A 19,649-nucleotide genomic window follows, 5' to 3' on the forward strand; every position below is an offset into this window, starting at 1 on the left:
TTTACTATTGGTAATAACAGAAATTTCCATTTCCCATTAAATTCACTGTATTTTCGCAGCCTCATCCCAAGCGCCTCTTGGCTCTTTTTAGTGTTACATACAACACAGTCCCTCTGGATAGAGGGACTGTGCATATAATAATGTTCTGCGTATCTTACTGTGTTAGGCATCATCTAGGCCACTTTATGTTGGACAAAACGCGTTTTCAACTCTCACAGCGACAGCTGCGGCCTCTGTTAGAATTGGGACTTGTATGTTTAGTTAGGTGTATTTTTCCCAGGTTCGAATGAGTTCCACCTATTCGTGAAAAATTTGTGCGGCTTGCTGTCTTGCCAGCCACTTGCTCACCCAAGTGACATCGTGACACACGCCACCTGTCGGTGCAAGTGTCGGCTGGTCACGCCAATTTTCATATCGGCTACAGTCAGGATTTTAATTCTGGTGCCTGTTTCTGGAGGCGAGGGACATTGCAAGGACTTGCATTGGAAAATATTCGGGGAATAGGCATATTGTATTCGAGCGAGCCAATATGCGATGACAGCTTGGCAACTCAGTCTGTGTCAGTTCAAGGTTCAGAGTCTGGTACTAGAGAAATAAGTTACTTAAATATACTAATATTTGAAATGCAAAATGTCCGCCTAGAGGAAAAAATAAAATTTTCGATTTTTCAAAAACTACGACTCTAAAAATGTTTCTTCAAAAGTGCTTCTTACACCAAGAGCTTTAAAATGAACACCCACAAGTGATAGATCAGAAAAGAATTGTGCAAATTTGAAGGTCCGAATATCTGTCCTCGAGACACGTTCTTGGATTACCTTAAACACATATTTCTTTTGCCCAAACCAGAGCAAAAAACGTGCCTTGACATTGTACGATCTCTGCACAACAAGTAAACCCTTCGGGGGCCGACAGGTAGACATTAATACCGCCTCCTAGAGGCTGAGAATGGAAATTCTCTACTTTTTCGCCAGGCATGTCCGGTGTGCTCTAAACGCACTGTATTTGGATCACAGTACATTTTTAGAACTTTTAAATGTATTTGTGGTTGAAAGTAAAGGAGTATATCTCTGCTTTCATTTTACATTTTATGTTTTATCTATTGTTTTATTTCATACAAACATAATCGTCATGTTTCATCTACATTTTTATCAACTCTACCAATGTACTCGTGAACAAACAACGAGAAAACATTGGAGACTCACCCCCCCCCCCTCTGCACTTACACATTACACACTTATACATTACACATTACACACTTATATGCTTAAGAAGTTTTCATTCAAAGGTGTATATATCTGAAGAACACTGTCAATAGTAAAATATTTACTTGCAAGAACGGAAAAGCAAACTGGATTTCAGAGACAGAGGCACAGCACCCTGCTAGAGCACAGGGTCCTCGAGCTCCGGTGATGATGGTGATCAAACATTTAAAAATGAAGGAAAATGTATTTGGACTCAGTAAAGTTGTTGTTGTTGTTGTTGTTATTGTTGTTGTTTTTGTAGTTGATAGTATTTTCAGAAAGGACAAATTATGCGCTGCAAAATTCAATACAGCCTCACTGTATACATGGAGGTAAGCTGCCTCCATGCTATACACATGCGCTGCAAAATTCAATACAGCGATATTGATGATGATGATGATTAAATATTTAAAAATGGAGAAAAATAAAAATATATTGGACTCTGTAAATTTGTTGCTGTTGATGTTTTTATTATTGTTGTTGTTGTTGTTGATAGTATTTGCAGAAAAGAACAAAGTATGCGCTGCGAAATTCGATACAGCCTTACTATACTATGCGCTGCAAATTCATTACAGCCTGTGCGTTGCCGCCCAACTACTATGGCCTATGCGTTGCAAATTCAATACAGCCTAACTATACATGTGCGTTGCCGCCTAACTATACTATGCGTTGCAAATTCAATACAGCCTAACTATACATGTGCGTTGGCGCCTAACTATACTATGCGTTGCAAATTCAATACAGCCTAACATTACCCAAGGGTTGTCACTTCATTGCCACACACTTTTTTTTCAATCGCCAAAATGCACCTAGCAAGCATCGAAATCGGTAAAATTCGACGTAGGGTCAAAGCACATTGGTCCTTCTCAATCATACTCAAACATTTTTACCTCTTACCGATGAAAAGTCGAGAAATCAGCAGGTTTTTCGGCGCATCTGGTCGTCTCTTACATTCCAGATTTAAAAGACCGCGCGGTACATTAAGTCACATGGGCGCATTTCAAATCGAACCAATAGCAGAGCTGGATGGGCCCAGCGTGAAAACCTGGCAGTAACGTAAGTTTCTTACGTCTTTTGAAGACTATGGGTGACACTGTCTGCGTATGAAATTCTGGTAACTTTAACAGTTGCAGTTCACCCATAGCAAGAGAAAGTTCTTTCCAAAGACGTGAGAAACTTACGTTACTGCCGGGTTTTCACGTCGGGCCCATTCATTCAGTACGGGCTCAGCTATTGGTTCGATTTGAAATGCGCCCACTTGACTTAATGTACCGCGCGGTCTTTTAAATCTGGAATGTGAGAGACGACAAGATGCGTTGAAAAACCTGCTGATTTCTCGACTTTTCATCGGTAAGAGGTAAAAATGTTTGAGTATGATTGAGAAGGACCAATGTGCTTTGACCCTACGTCGAATTTTACCGATTTCGATGCTTGCTAGGTGCATTTTTGGCGATTGAAAAAAAAGTGTGTGGCAATGAAGTGACAACCCTTGGGTAATGTTAGGCTGTATTGAATTTGCAACGCATAGTATAGTTAGGCGGCAACGCACATGTATAGTTAGGCTGTATTGAATTTGCAACGCATAGTATAGTTAGGCGGCAACGCACATGTATAGTTAGGCTGTATTGAATTTTGCAGCGCATAGTATAGTAAGGCTGTATTGAATTTCGCAGCGCATACTTTGTCTTTTCTGCAAATACTATCAACAACAACAACAACAATATAAAACAACAACAACAACAACAAATTTACAGAGTCCAATAAATTTTTATTTTTCTCCCTTTTTAAATATTTAATCATCATCATCATCAATATCGCTGTATTGAATTTTGCAGCGCTTGTGTATAGCATGGAGGTAGCTTACCTCCATGTGTACAGTGAGGCTGTATTGAATTTTGCAGCGCATAATTTGTCATTTTCTGCAAATACTATCAACTACAACATCAATAACAACAACAACAACAACAACTTTACTGAGTCCAAATATATTTTTATTTTTCTTCATTTTTAAATGTTTAATCACCATCATCATCGGAGCTCGAGGACCCTGTGGCTAGAGTCTCGAACTCGCCATACTCTGATAGTGTGTCCCGCTACTCTGGCCACATCCGGGTCTCGAACTCACCATCCCTCGATACTTCTCCGTCGAACGAGCAATAAAAAAATCAAAAACAAATGTCGGAATACTCGACTCGGTTTGTTTCTATACAGCTTGCGAAGCCTCGACTGCCTGTGTTAACCCTAATCCTGCAAAACATCGACACTAAATTATATCGTTTTTTAAACGACTCGAAGAGACAAGCAGATGAATATATTGTGTTTTAACGACTCAATGAGACAACTTGACGCAGATGAAGTGCAGCCCAAACCTAATAGTAGTAGCGGGTGTTTACAGATTGGGTTTCCTCAGCCCTTGTTGATTATTGAGTCCTCATACGTACCCGTTACACTATCATAAATACACAGTAATGTCTTTCAGAGTGAATGATAGCTATTTTGGCCGTAGGAATGCCCTTTGACCTTAGCAGAGTTCTCGAGACAGCATCATGGCTACCCATTGGTAATGGGCCAGAACGTTGTACACAATAGTAGGCGAGAAAACAAGCATGTTTACTCTAGTTGAAAAAAAAGAGATAATATCAGAAACATCTCATTTTTACTGATTATCTCCTCTATAAAGCCATATGTGACCCACCATACGGCGTGGATAATCACTGAATCAAACCTCTTATTCCTTGCTGATATACAGCAGACTGGTAACTTATTAAAACATACATCGGTTACTCTGGAAGCACCAGAAACCCGCTAGTCAGGAAAACTTATACGCTGCGCCTGTCCAGTATCCTGTAAAATTTATTATGCTTTTGTCTTCAAAAAATCTGTCCAAACAAAAGTGATTATTAAAAAAACCGCTTTCGAAATAAGTGCGCGGATATATTTCTAACGCCTTCACTTCCTGTAATTTATTTTTGGTTTGATGGCTTTACTGTGAAGACATTAATAACACTCGATCTGAATATTACTTAATCCATTAAACCTGAAAGTATGATCACACTGGATGCGTGCATGTTTCACATAAAATGATTTTCAAGGAAGTCGGTATCTCAGCCAAACACATAGATCCGCACCACCTACCCTTCATCTTTCGTTGTGCATATGCAGATGGGGGCTACGAAATATCTGTGTGTGTGTGTATGTGTGTGTGAGAGAGAGAGAGGGGGAGACAGACAGACAGACAGACAGACAGAGATAGTACAGACAGACAGATAGTCAGAGACAGATTGAGATAGTACAGACAGACAGGGACAGATAGTAGACAGAGACAGACAGAGACAGACAGACAGACATAGAGACACAGACAGACAGACCGTACAGAGACAAAGATAGGCAAACAGAGAGACAGGTACTGAGAGACAGACAGAGACGGAATAAAACAGACAGACAGACAGACAGACAGATACAATAAAACATCAGACAGACAGACTGGAAAACAAGCAAAACGACAAACAGAATGGCGGACACACAGAAGGAAAGAGGGGAGGGTCAAATAGATGAATTCGCCGGGGAGACAGGAAAAATGGGATAGAGAAACTAGCTGTAGAAAGCTAAGAGGGCGGGGCGAAGCGAGGCTGTGAGCTGATGTGTAACGGGGTAGCAATATTGTTGTGAGAAAAGAGCAAGTGGCTTCGAAGGTAATACATGTGTGAGAAAGAGGAAATTTAGTTTATGGCGACTGTGAGTATACGCTATCTCATTTCCCACACATTATCATGCAAGAGAAAATGTTTTAATGGCCGGTTAACAAAGGGTGCCTCATATGTCATTGCTAACTGCAGCGAGTAATTATCCGGCACTTATCAGAGAGTCCCTCAGTCGACCTCCTTATCGCTATAAATGTCAGGGCGACTTTTAAGTGTTTAATTTACAGACCTCACCAGCTCTTTATCGTCACATTTCAAAACCTATTAAATTAAATGTCTCGCTGATAGATCTGTTTGATGGTCGGTATTATAGTCGAAGGGGCGTGACACGCCTGTCCTCCCCTCTCTCCTCGACCGAACACGTCGCTCCCGCACCCTCGTCAAATTACCGGTGGAGAGCACGTCGGTGTCAGGAATCCCACAGGAAAGTATTTCGAGTCGTGATGGCCGAGTCAGTTACAAGTTGAACCGCTCGTGCCAGGTCAATTATCGAAAAACAGAGTTTGGAAGAGAGAAAACAGGGGAACTTGACGCCCTGACAGACCGACATTTCTGTAAGATAATACAACAAATCATTATCATAGCAGTAGGCCAAATTCGACTATTTTGTGCCTGCTCTTTAAAATATGTTACTGGAACCACGGTCACTCTACAACAGGAACCACAGACTCTAAAAAGACCACAAGATCTATTCAAAAATATAATCCGAAGCTTTAATAAGCCTAATATAATACTTTAAGGAAACACACAAACATTTTTGAATTGTCTACTTTAATCCGGTATGATTGGTCGACAAAATCCACAAACAATGGCAGATAGTCTCTATGAACACCTTCCCATGGGCGAGTGGGTGGGGTATCTTATCATGTCTGTTGTCCGGTGCATCAGACCCCGCGGTCTCGTCTGAAGTGACGCCTCAACCTTGACTTTGACAGTTGCTAGGGTGGCATATTAGCCTGCAATCAACACACTGGCTGCGATCTCACACATAAAATGTGTACCCGTGTGTTTGAGGCCATCAATCAAGGCCATCTTTTTCACACCTGAAAAAATAACATCTGGTATACGAAGTCGCGGTCTCAAACCGTTATCCGGACCCTACTGCAGGTTGTGACGGTATTTCACCTACTTTTGGTTGTCTTGGCCCATACCTTCCTGTCGTTGGAGGAATTTTTCTCACAAAGCCGATCAAAATGGTTTCTCATCGCGTCAGATTTGAGTAATCAGGCAAACATCCTCTATCAAACCCAGGCTTGTCAAGATGGTGGGAAGTCAATATTGTCTTTCGGTCTTATCGTCATATTCGGCGAAGTGACAATTTAAGCCGTTCACGGAGGTTGATCCGTTGGAATGGTATTTGATATTTGGAATGGTCCTTAGAAAATATTGTTGTTGTCGATAATTTTTGGTTACCCAACTCTTTGTCCGGGTTCTCTTGCTGACCAGCGGAGTTCCTACGAAGTACCCACCTCGGCCGATGTACAATTAAGTTTATTAGAATGTCGATTTTTTACGGTCATTCTCGTGTAAATTTCACGATTTGCAGATTAATATATTTGAGCATTGAGCGAATTTCAGCAACTAGGTTTCACGTTGCCCCCTCAGGAAATGGTTAATCAACGTAATTCACCGACTGATGTAAAGGTAGAGGCGAGACGTCTCGAATCAAGAGACCGTCGAAACGATATCGGTATCGGCATCAAAACTTGCCGAAGTCGTCGGGAACAGTTTCCACATATGTGAGAATGTACCGTTGTTAGAAATATATAGAAACGTCTCAACTTTCTACTTTTCTTAGGTCGTCATTTGACATCCGAACTGGTTCATAAATCATTTCAATTTCAAATAAAATATTGCCTGGAGATATTTACTATTGATACCATGGTGTAGGGACCATCCTGAACCACTAGAGAGGAACAAGTGGTGGTACCAGGTGTCCGGAATGGGGTAAGCGTACCCTGATAGCATGCCACACCTGTCAAGATTAGTTCATATTTGTCGAATCTGTAAGCCATACAGTAGTTCATGAATTTCCATCAAGTCATAAGTAGGCATGCTGTCACTAATCATTTCAGCCACAGCATTATCATATTTCTCCACAATATGTTCTAAATATCTACCATTGAACTTTTTGACAGGCCTCGTCAGTTTCCCAGCATCCCTATCTCATTCAGGCTGTTTTTGTCTTTTTTATGTGAACTGTGTCTTACTCAGAAACCATCGTATGAATCACAAGTCCCACAGTAAATGCTGACTCGACCTCAATAGATATATACACACCACACCACACAACATCATAAAACTTCCCTCCATCCATAGTCCCTCCTCCATGGTTTGTGGAGGATGTTGCCATTTCCCAATATGATTGATGATGAAGCACATTCACCAATGTATATTACTGAACCCCTTTTTAAGTTCATGGTAAATTATGTCTCAGTTCATTACCAAGATGAAACTTTCGATTTACCAGTGAATTTTGGTGCATTTTATTTTCACTTGATAAATGTCGGTACTACAGCCCTTTAAGAAACCATGGAGATACCCAAGTGCCTCCATGAAGACAGTAAAGGGAGCGGCACTGCACTCCCTAGGGATGAACCACAGTGTGTGGGGGACTGTGGATGAACCATTCGATATATCATTATTTGTAGGTGTGATCAGAATTTCGGCATACAATTTTAATGCATTCCCTGATATGACGATTAGATTTGTTTGCTTGATTGTTTGTTTGATTGTTTGTTTATATGTTGTGTCAATGTTTCCATCGCATTGCAGCATACATTCTTCCAGAATTCCAAGCTTCATTTTGATACGACAGTAATTGGATTGTTTTTTGCCAAACAAAATGCCAAACCTGCTATTTTCGCGCGATAAATCTTCAATTCCATTTTTTGACCAACCCGACCAAGATCGATCCCGTTGTAAACCATTTGACGCTGGATGGCGCCTTCCTACCCAAAATCACTTTCTGTCCAAAAATTCCTGTCTCGACGGGATTCCTTTGGCCGGTGAATTGATTTACTCTGATCAACACTTGTCCGAGGGAGGGCGAGGCGCGCTAATATGCACCAATCAGATGTAACCTTCCTAACCGCTGCTCATTGGCACTGAGTTTCGGGCGCGCGGTTGAGAGTTTTGAAGAAGCCTCGCATTTGAAGTTACAAGACAACTCGATAATGAGCTTGTTGGTTTATTAAAGTCGTGACAACGACACGAAGTGTTGTCGATCGGAGTGACTGTATTGGTTTCTCAAGCAGTTGCATTCTTCTCGTTTTCTGAGTTTTATCGGTGAATCACGACTTTCTGTTTCTCAAGCTGAAGTTGCCCCTCCCCAACAAACAAAAACACGAAGGGCGAGAAAAGGAAGCAAAAAAGGGAGCGTGGGAATCTGTTTTTCATTATGAAATCAAACATGTCTCAATCTCAAGGTCAGGGCCAATGGCAGACCCAGGTCGGCATAGCCCTTTTACAGATGGCACGCTAGATATGTTAGGAATGTGTGAAATAAACCTGGCGTTCACCCGATGCGATTTATTTGTCGTACGGGAGGCAATTGCATCACAGTGTCTGATTGGGCGACGTCGCGTCCTCAGGTGTCTCCACGCGGACGCTTGTCCATGTCAGTGGTGAGAAAACATGCATGATAGTGTAGGTAGCGGCACAAACAATTGTAATGAAGGCAACAAATATAATGTATTTTACCGACTGGAGAGAGAGAGAGAGAGAGAGAGAGAGAGAGAGAGAGAGAGAGAGAGAGAGAGAGAGAGAGAGAGAGAGCGCATGGAGGTAGGAAGAGAGAGAGAGAGAGAGAGAGAGAGAGAGAGAGAGAGAGAGAGAGAGAGAGAGAGAGAGAGAGAGATGTTGGGCGGACATAAATATCGACCTTTTCTGTGTAGGGACAGAGAGATAGAGACTTCATTGGTTGTCCCCTTCGCTCTCGAAGATTTTTGTTCTGTTGTTCCGTTGTTTGCAGGGGGAGAGCATTCTTTTGAAAATTGAAAACACTTTTCTGAAGCCACCCGGTAGCTGTAAATCTAGTGTATCGATATGCCTGGTGACAGCAAAACGTGATGTGACCGTCTTCCAAAAATTAGGTGACACCGTGAAATGAAGTGTTGGCTTGTGCGAGTTCGGTTCATCCAATTACTGCCCACTACAAATCATTGTGACAGGCAATGACAGTCTAACCCTGAAATAGACATGATGAAATCGTGAAGGTAAAAGAACTATGTAAAATCGAGGGCGTCGCCGGTGAATGGTATGTTAGAGGGGGCATTATGTCTCGCGGGGGTGGGGATCCAAAGCTAGAAATAAGTTCTGAACAATATATTTATTTTCATCATCTGGTATTTTCCACATATATCATGTTTTCATGACAAAATCGTTCCCTCGCTGAAAGTAGGTTCTTTGATAGTACATTGAGTTGGCACAGGTGCCTGGAGTTCCCAGTGTAGTTAACATAGAGAGAAGGGGCCCCTTCTCTCTATGTTTACTACACTGACAACTTTTAGGCACCTGTGGAGTGTGGTGAGATATTTTACGCGTTCATACGCTACGTCAATCAGCTAGCAAATACACAGTCCGTCCACGTGACATATCTTACATCGCCCATTCCAGTTTCACCGCTCTGAGAAATGCTCGCAGTAGTGCCATACGAACTCAGCATTGGACGTAAATGCAAGCATGTAACAGGGATATGGGCGGTGTCTTCGACAACTTAGTATATGTCGTCTGAACTTTTGCAAGCGATCTTTTCGGCTTCAAGAATCAAGAAAACCATGCTTTACCGTTATCTGTGTTTCTATGTGTCTTTCAAGAAGATAGCGTTGATCATTCCAAGCAAGTAGTTATAGTGAACGACCTTTGTGGTGAAAATTAAATATCGAGTAAAAAGTTCGTGCATAGTGGCTCCGAGATCGGTTTCAAGGTGGAGGTGGAATGCGGGGGTTGTTATTGAACAAAGGTCACATGAAGGGGAGGTTTTCGGGGAAGGGGCGATAATTGGGTGTCACGAGCAATGTACACAAGCAATGGCAAAGTACACTGAAGAAAACAGACATCCTTTCACCTCTTTGTTAAAACAGTAATTAAAGAAACAACGAAGTGGGCATTAAAAGTTACGACTCCTGTAATTATCACCAGCGCGCTAATTACTCAGTTTGACGACCCCTGTCAGATTTCAGCGAATTGACTAGCTTAGCACCTGTAATTTCACGGGTGAGTCGTGACTAGCTTTACCAGTGAAAGGGCGATGGAATGTGGAACTTTCTCTTTTATTTCCGAAACAAAGAGATTTGTTGACACACATGCTAATGAAAACGTCCTTTGTTTTTAACAGGTACCTGTTGCTTCTCCACCTTTGTTGGAATTTGACACCCATAATTGAAGAGCTACACTCAACTGGGGTCTGAGAAAAGGTGTTAGCGTCGGGAACAAAAGAACACTATGGGCGCCGCATAAAGGCACGGTCCCTCCGCAAAATGTGATAAAGGGAACAAAACAAAAAGGCCGTATCAACAGCTTTCTGTTCTGGAACAACTAAGCTAGAATTAGCAAAGATATGTAAATGGCGTCGAAGTTTTTGTTTTTAGTGAGAAGTGTTGATTAAAGAAGACAGCCCATCCAAACGGTCGCAGAGACCCACTTTTCCTTCTGTCAGCGTCATTTTGCCGCTCTTTTCTTTGTGTGCATTCCAAGCGTGTATCCGTCCAAAGCCGCCTATAGCCGGCACATGGGCTCGCGTGACGTAACAGACACCACGCAAAAGTATGTCGCAAATATTCGAGAAACACACAGCGGGGCACACACCTGTACCGCCGAAGTCCACTGACACGTACACGCATGTCGTGAAACGTCATCGAGTGGTCATTTCAAGTGTTCTCACATCGAGAGCGGAGTTTGTGCGAATAAATCACATTTACTCAGAGCCGTCTGCTGAATATTTGTCGAAGTACTTGCGACTGTGTTAACATTGCTCTGTCGTCTCCTCACACACACCTGTCGAATACTTCTCCAAAATGGTTTATATGAGACATTTCTAGTAGTGGTGTGACGTTCAGACCAGCCAATCAAATGAATATTGAGAAGGGATAAGGTAAAGAACGCGCCTCGGGACAGACATTTGCACTGTCAAACTTTTACAATATTATATTTACCCACCACTTGTTTGGGCTCATTTTGTAGCTTATAAAGCAAATAAAGTTCTCAAAACCCTAGTCTTGTGAAAATCGAAAATTTTATTTCCCGCAAAAGGGATAACACAGGAATCATGTGGCGGCCATTTTGAAATTGAAATATCTGTAAATGTCAGCCGATCTGTTTCTAATCCAAACTTTGCACGGTGACCCCTAGTTCTTGTTCTTGGTTTGATAACAGAATGGTAGAAACTTTCACTGAGGAAGTTTGAGAGAAAGTTTAAGTCTTTCACTAACTACCTTAAAAGAAAACAAAATTTCTCAATCGGTTTTGTATCACGGACGATACCAACGACCAGGTTCCAAGCTATTCTTTCAACAAGAGATTTTAATTGTGTCAATCAGAGTTCGCCTTGGATACAAATTTTCGGAATCTCTAACTATTGCAATTCTTTGTTTATCTGCAAATTGTGCGCACTTATCTTGAATTCGTGAAAATGATAATTGTATTTTTTTTCCAGATACGGGGGGGAAATGACGACTGTTCTGAATTTCAAGTAACAATACCAACGAAACTTACTTTATTCATAGAAGCTCGTTTCCCGAGGGTCTAGGGTTTACTTGCTTGTGTGATCTATAAATTAACGCGTCTCTAATTTTTATTCTGAAGTGATCACCTAAAATCAAGAAAATTTTGCAGCTTGAAGACCACACTCTTCCATAAAAAAAGATAACGAATATTTTAACTCCGATGGATGCCGTTGCGTGAAGAGCACAAATGGGGGAGTGTTTACATTCTCAAACGTCGAGTCCCCGGCTTACTAGAAGTTTTGCAATTCTGAAGTGCCAATATGTTGATGAGCGACATGAGCAAATTCCTGACCATCCATGATCTTGCCTGGAAGACATCCGAATGAATTGGTTCGGAACACAGTCATCTGTGGTCTATTCCGCTCTGCGTCTATGCGCCCCACAGACGTATGTACATCTTCTTCTCAAGCATATGTACACACGTCTGTGGGACGCATAGACGCAGAGCGAAATAGACCACAGATGACTGTGGTTTGGAAGGGTACGAGCACTCAGTTACACGGGAAGTTCTGTATTCAACGAAGTGGTGCGTTAAAGCTGATCACCGTGTTTGCAGATGTGTGGTCAGTGTATTTGTGCACGAGTGTTGGAGAGATGTTTAGAAAAACATCGACGTCGGAGAAGTTCCGACAGCGTCTGCAGGTGGTAAAGTAAGCTTTACAGCGCCACATCCGAATTTTCATCGCAATCGTTCAATCTTATTTTCAATATAGTTACCACAAACCACAGGTCCGTAAGGGTAAACCTACGCCCCCAGTTTCGTCACACTTTAATATTCTTCTTTCTCTTTACTCTAGCGGGGCCGTAGAATAGATGGAGACTGGTTCTCGCTATCAGGACAACTTTCTGGCTAGTCTCGAGGGCCAGACTGTCCACTCTCCGTTCAACAAACACTTCAGAGGGAATAATAGTACATCCTTCGTACTGGCGGCAAAATGTGATAGCTAACTTTGACGATGCGGGGGAAAATTTGCGCATTGAAATAAACCTGTATCGGCCGCCATTAAAATTTTCAGTGCATTTGAAATGATAAGTTGAACGATTCCTTGTCATATTCAAGTTTCACACTTCGAATGATGAGATGTAAGAATGCTAGATTCTGGTAAAGTCGTGCAGACCTAAATCCGATTGAAGAGAGAAGCAAAGTCAACGAGATCGATCCCTCTATACTACGTATGTAAATAACATATCACTTATAATATACTAGAAAAAATATTGCTCCCCCAAACAAATATTAGGGGGGAAGAGGATGACCATTCCCCACTCGTAAATATCCTGAGTTATTTCAAGTATATTGCATTTATGATTTAGGGGTCTCGCCGTACAGGCAATCACAACAACTGGGAAGTCGGTGTAGGTATGAAACACAAACAAAAACTATCTTGTCATGTTCTCTTCTTCAAGCACACGTAACGCACAACATGCCGCGAATTTATTAAATATACGATGATGACGCACATTTTAATCGTCAAAAGACGTCTTTGGAACACATCCGGATTTGACAGTCCTTAGTTTAAGTTTTCACATCTATGGTTCTATCAACACCGTATGAAAAGAATTGTTTCGAACAATGCGAAGTCACAGTCCCTCAGAGGGACTGTGGTGGAGTATTGCCACTCGTAACACTTTCCTTCTAAAACAATTCGTAAACAAGACTCGTTTCTTATCATAAGTAAGTATACTACTAATCCCACGCCCCGCCCCTGTATGACACTGAAGGTCACCGTGACATTGCGAAGAGTGAACCTGCCTCGAAGTAGATAGCGCCCTCATCGGCGTAAGTTCGCTTACAAACCGTGTACCTCGGCCAGTATGCGTCGATGACAACTCGGCAATTTATTGCAAACTGAATACAATACCCGTCAATCTGAAAATCGGATTCTGAATAGGAAACTGCATTCAGCGACTCAGTGGATTTGGCCTGGGTTCACGTGCACTTCAGCTACTGTACCGAAGTCACTAGTACTCCTGTAGCTGCCGGTGTTCTTTTCCTCGACAAATTAAATACTTCATGGGAGATCAGCTGAAAACCCGTCACACCCATGCCTCTCCAATATTGAATTCCTAGACGACCGTTCTCCATTTCTTGACAAAATCTCGCGATCTTGGTTTCGAGATTCTTTCCGCTTTTGTTTCGAACAGCCTCGGTATCAGATTTCACAAGAGATGCACTGCATTCAAGGCGAGGGCGGGCCAGAAAAATGGGTCAACGAAAGTGCTCACAATAAAAAAAATTCTAGAGGGCTGATATTACCGTATATTGCCTGGCATCTTTCAGACACCCGGGGCGTCTACCTGTGTCGTGAGGGAGGGGGTAGGCCAAAACAGATATAACCATTATATTTCTAACTTGCCCTGGGCTGTTTAATTCAATACTCGCTGGATGCTGCATTCCATGCAACTTGAACCAAACAGATGAGTACGAGTATATATGTTCACTGGGAAGGTGTCGAACCGGCAATAAGCTTACCTATCAGTCAACATTCCTCAAATACTCTAATAAATTATAGGTGTGCTACAACAGACTTGGGTAAACAGGATAATTCAGCGATGATTTGTTACGTGTACACTGAGTTCATACCGTATTCGTTCAATTTGCCCGCGGAGATTGTCTACATGTAGATTTGCCTGACTGGACCGAGCAGGCAAAGGGGTCGACTAAGTTTACGCCGAACCACTGTCCCATTGGTAAGGTACGGCGGTATACCGTGCACCACAGTCAGTTGTAGTATATTCCGCTCTGCATCTATATATGCGCCCCATAGACGTGTGTACATATGCCTGAAAGGTAGTCTACTTCTCAGGAATATGTACACACGTCTATGTGGCGCATGTATAGACGCAGAGCGGAATAGACTACAAGTGATTGTGCCGTGCACACAGCGTCACGTACGTGGAAGCTACCCCGGTCAAAATCATCTTCAGGACGAATGTGACACACACTGAGTACTGCAGATTGAACGGAGAAAGTCCGAACGACTTCGTTTTTCGCCAAAATGTAAATATATGACGATTTGAAATATTTTGTTATCACGCTATCTACTACGAACATACTTCAGTATATACAACAAGTAATTGACAGCTTTTTGGTAATAGCAGTGATGTCTATATTAATTGAATTTTGAAAGACCAAAAACGCGTGATCAAAAAAAAACGCGGGAAAGACTTCCTTAGGTCCCCCCTCTTTTCATGTAGGATATACTACATACGTAATTAATGCCAACCCCAAAAAAACCCTAACACTAATTCTAAACCCTTTAAAGGTTACGTTTGATGTGCTTCCTCGGAGGAAAGTCTCAAGATTAAATCGATTTCAGGTATGAGGGGGCCAAAAGGAAGTCTTGCCAAAACGCGTTTTGCTATGCAAGAACGAGCACGCGGTCTAGTCTGACGGCGTATAAACAAAATGTCCTTGATAAAACCGAGCCAAATTGTTACTATATTAGGGTAAAAAAGGAAGAGCTGTTGACAATCTTTCAGGACGGACTGAGGTGAGAAAATTCCACCAGTACACCGGAGAAGTCTTCCGCTACAGCGATTTTTACTACGTCCTTCGGGGGTTTTAATTTGACAGGCCGTTGCGCACCCGGTTGCGCATGACCGACCGCGTTTGTCTCGGCCGCGCCTACCACTGCGCAAAATTACCGCGACATAATTCTCGCACGCACAAAATTTGCGATTGAATCAACCAGAAAGCAGCCGCGATGTCACTTTCGACCATAGCGAAGAATGGATCAAAAAGGACACTTTTGTGACAAATGACCGAGAGGTTTGGCCGGAATGTTTCGAATGAATATCGAATGGTCAGATCGAGTCAGAGGTCGCTCCACTCTACTACCAGATGGTATGGCAGGTGTAACGCGGGGTCAAAGGTTAATAATGTTAGTTCTGATGACAGGTACTGGGGACATTCCTGTAAGGCAACGACCGGGCGCAAACGACCGCCCAAAAATGTGACTGACGAGTCGCCGTGATTGTTTTGAAACATCCGCCACCACTCACGCCGTTTTTTGAGTTCAAAATTTGAAACGGAAGCGCTAGCAATAACAACCTTTTTTTTTCAAACTTACAAAAACCTGTCTGTTTACATGTATGTGGAAGTGTTGTATATTTTTCATAGTGCTCACCATGGCATGTAAGTCACGTGACCTCTGAAGTTGCTGGCCGTCATTGTACCAGACACGATTACACACAGGGACGCACTAGTACCCAAACATCGTGAACGGGTATTCGGATTTTGTTTGTTTGGGTTTTTTGTTGAAGTAAACATATCCACTATCATTAATTTTAGAAAATTACATATACATCAAGGCGGCCTTCAACTATCATAACTTTTCAAGTAACACGGAAGCCACAGCTTGGAACTTTTTGCAGTAAACATAATTTTATTTCAGTTGAATGGTACCACAATGTCCCGAAACAAACGAATGGAGTGGACATGCATTACGAAGTCTGTCAAACAGGGTGTATTTCATGTGTCCGGCTGGATGCGAAGTCGTGTGAAGCAAGGCTTACTGTACGGGCTTTGACTGAGATAGGCTTTGATATTGTTTCCTTTTCGGGTCTGGCGGCTAGGTCTTAAGAATTTGATCAAAAGTTCAGCCCAGACGCACTTCCAGAGTGCCCACGTGACTAAAAATGCATCTTTTCTCACAGTCGAATCCGCCCTCGAATAAAGTCATTATCTCGTTGCTTTATATATATTTCAGTCTGGTGGAGTTGACAGCAGTAATGGACCAGTCTCTCGTTGCGGGGCAACCACTTGGGAGGAATCTTTCCGCCTGGGTTGGCACTCGAGAGAGAGTGCGATCAAGAGAAAGGTTTCGCTCACGGGGAAGTGAGTGCAGACAAAGGGCTGGCATGCCAGCAAATACCGCTCTCCTTTGTGGTGCGTGGATGTCAACATTTTGCTGTAATATTCTACGCTATAAATTAGGCTGCTGCCGGCTTAACCATGTTGTCGTCTCGCACAGCCACACAAGTCTGGAGGGTTTACGTTGAGTTTTAATGGAACCTACTTAGAACTGTAGCGGCCGGGAAAAGGTTGTCTCGGCATTCTTATCGCTGATTCAAAGTCTTGCAAAGTTAAAAATTTGCTCGAAAGTGTCTCTTTACTGTGATAGTGTATTACCGGCTTTCAATTTGTGCTCATTTTAATGCATTTTGTCGGGGTGTTTTATACTGGAATAACTTTTAAAAAATTCATTGGAATAGGATCGAAGATGATGAGTCTGGGTTTGACATTTACCAGTCTTTTGGATTGAGGTGACCATGTAACTGATAACGGAACGGGTTTTCGGCACCATATGATTTTACAGATTGAAAACCATTGCCCTAACTTCAAGCCGACGGTTCTAATTCTCCTTGTGGAATCACGTGAATATGCGTGATTTGACTATTGAGCCGTTGGCGCTGGGAGTGAAACTTGCAACAAACCTGGGCAGTTCATTTGACACCGTTAGTGAGTACCGCGTCCATAGTGAATGTGCTTCCACAGGTAGCCGATATAAACCATCTAACACTGCGTCAACAGCCCATTTTAACACAAGCACCCCGTTGACCATTACAGGCCTATAGTGTGCATTCTTTCTATAATAGATGAACTGTAATCAGTTTGACTGTTACCACCCCAGTACCCTCATCCAAGTGCTCAGCAAGGTCAAAGCTATCTCCGGCTTTGGTGTGAAGAGGGAAAATTTACATGTCTGATGGGTTACCTTACATGCACCAATGCTTCGCTATTGTACTAGCTTTGAACGTCGACACAGTTTCCGACGAACAAAATTGATCTGGTGTGACAGCGATGCTTTTAGTCACTGTGAATGAAGGTACTGTGGTCACTGTTATACCCAAGTCAGTTTTGACGACAGCCATGACATGCGATCAGCGGGCTGATGCTTAACTTCTCGACAATTGCCAAATATATAGCATTATTAAGGACCAGTTGTGTCCTTGTGTGCAGATGAGCTAACGGCGACGTTGACAAGTGAACATGCGCATGAAAAACGAAAGTCACTGCTTTCAGTAAAGTTAGCTTTTTCGATTTTCGAGCGCGAAAATGTATACGTCACGGTGACGCAGAGGAAATTGTGTACATGCGTGATACGCAATCTCTGCTCAGATTATGTTTTGAAATGTTTGTCGTACAAAAATTATGTCACCCGTTTAAACTTCAAACATCATATTTCACTACTGCATCGTGTTTGGGAGAGCTCATGATTACGTGGGGATATTCGCACTTTCAAACTTTTAGGGGCAGGCGGTTCGATGTCAAACCTTGTTTTGTTTGCCATGTACTTGTTTAATTAATTACCCACGGCCCCTCATTATGGACGGCAATAGGAGACACTCTAGTGGTGACATATATGATGTCGTGACACTTAATAGCAACTTACCGTTCTGATCCACACGAAACAACCGAAAATAAGACCTTTGATTTTAGGTAAGGCGCATGCGTGGTAATGTCCTCGCGAACTCTGTGACAGTGTCTCAGTGAAGAGCGGCACGGAAGCCAGCATTGATGACTTGAAGAGGGTTTTATCTAAAAAGCTTGACTATTGCCTTGCAATTGTGTATACTTAATCCGATTAAAAGTCCATGAAATACAAGTCACAGAGTACTGACTTTACGAAAACCCAATGATGGATGTCTTCGTACGTGCTTGTCATGATAAATGCACATCATGGTGTCATCACGAACAACAAACACCTTCACGAGTTAGAAAATGTAGCTAAACTTTAAAGCGCAGTGCTTTTGTCATGCGCGCTTAGTTTTTGATGTGTTTAAATTTTGGTTTTCGTTTCTTCACGTAAACTGGCTAAATTCACAATATAAGTACTGTCTCTCCGTGTCCGAAAAGCGACTACTGTCAAAGTTGATTGACATAAATTCATAATCAAACTAACTGAAAACGAAGGAGTGTGCACGATGGGAGAAAACTTTCTGATTATTTGCAACTTCTTCATGAAATTGTGTCCCCGTATGCAGAGGATCTCCGCCCAAGCAACCATCAGGGCTCAATCAGGCTTGTCATTTGCCTTGTAAGTGTTAGATGTGTCCAGACGGAGCAATACGTCGTTCGATCTCGGTAAAACTTGGAAATGAGATCAATGAAACTTGTCGATCCTTCTTGTATTTTGCAAAAAAATTCTGGTACTTTCCCTGACTTCTTCAATATTTTTGCAGGAGTATTTGAAAAGAAAAAGAAGGCAAAGTTTCGGGAGCACTGTTCACATAACGTAGCGACTTAAATAACCAACATTAACATTGTCAGATATTTCACCACTATTAGTGAAAAAATACAAGAGCATGATAGGTAATAAACGGCATAGTGATTATGGAAAGAAAATCACGCACACCCACTCTCACACACAAAGACATCACGTGACGATATACTGACCGGGCTCGAAGGAGAAAGAGAAGCATACATTTCAATTCTCGCAGGGATGATGACAGGCGTTTTGATGTGAGTGAGCGCAACCATCTCCACATATTAAAGGGAGGCGGTCGTCGGAACGGCGCTCAAAGGTCGCTGGGAACCCCTACGACCGATGTAAACACTGTATCCAAGGTACGCTGGCGATTGATGAAAGTTAAAACATGTTTTCATAATGTACATCGTAAAATTTAAATGTTGCCGCTATGTGGACACGATGCATCTATAATATAGTACATACATTGTTTGTAAACAAGAAAGTCGCACATGCGCAGTTCCGACGACCGCTTCCCTTTAACCGATGTGTATGTCAGAAATTATGCCAGACGCCGGCATTTGAAGACTTGTCATTATATTTCACACAATTGGTTCACAAGATTCTTGTTCAAAACGTCCATAAAGAGAGCATATTTTAGCTAAATTGTGTCGCTTTGCATTTTAACTATTCTAAAAATCCTTCGATCTGTCCTGTATGTGATGTGTAGTCTGGAAATGACTATTTTCTGTCTTACTTCTGTTCGAAATTTAGATTATACGTCAGACCAAC

The 19,649-nt window shown here is 42.2% G+C and overlaps 1 protein-coding gene across 1 annotated transcript in view; it reads left to right on the plus strand.

The window, feature by feature from the left end:
* The window catches only part of LOC139114110 (exonuclease mut-7 homolog), a 36,411-nt gene extending 25,942 nt beyond the window's left edge, over positions 1–10,469 (plus strand). Inside the window, exon 17 of the mRNA XM_070675639.1 lies at positions 10,281–10,469. Within this exon, the coding sequence (XP_070531740.1) occupies positions 10,281–10,328 (48 nt within the window). The 3' untranslated portion in view covers positions 10,329–10,469. The remainder of the gene's footprint in view (positions 1–10,280) is intronic.
* The last annotated feature ends 9,180 nt before the right edge of the window (positions 10,470–19,649 follow it).

Source organism: Ptychodera flava, chromosome 16, assembly GCF_041260155.1.
Source record: "Ptychodera flava strain L36383 chromosome 16, AS_Pfla_20210202, whole genome shotgun sequence".
In the NCBI taxonomy this organism is placed as follows: Eukaryota; Metazoa; Hemichordata; class Enteropneusta; family Ptychoderidae; genus Ptychodera; species Ptychodera flava.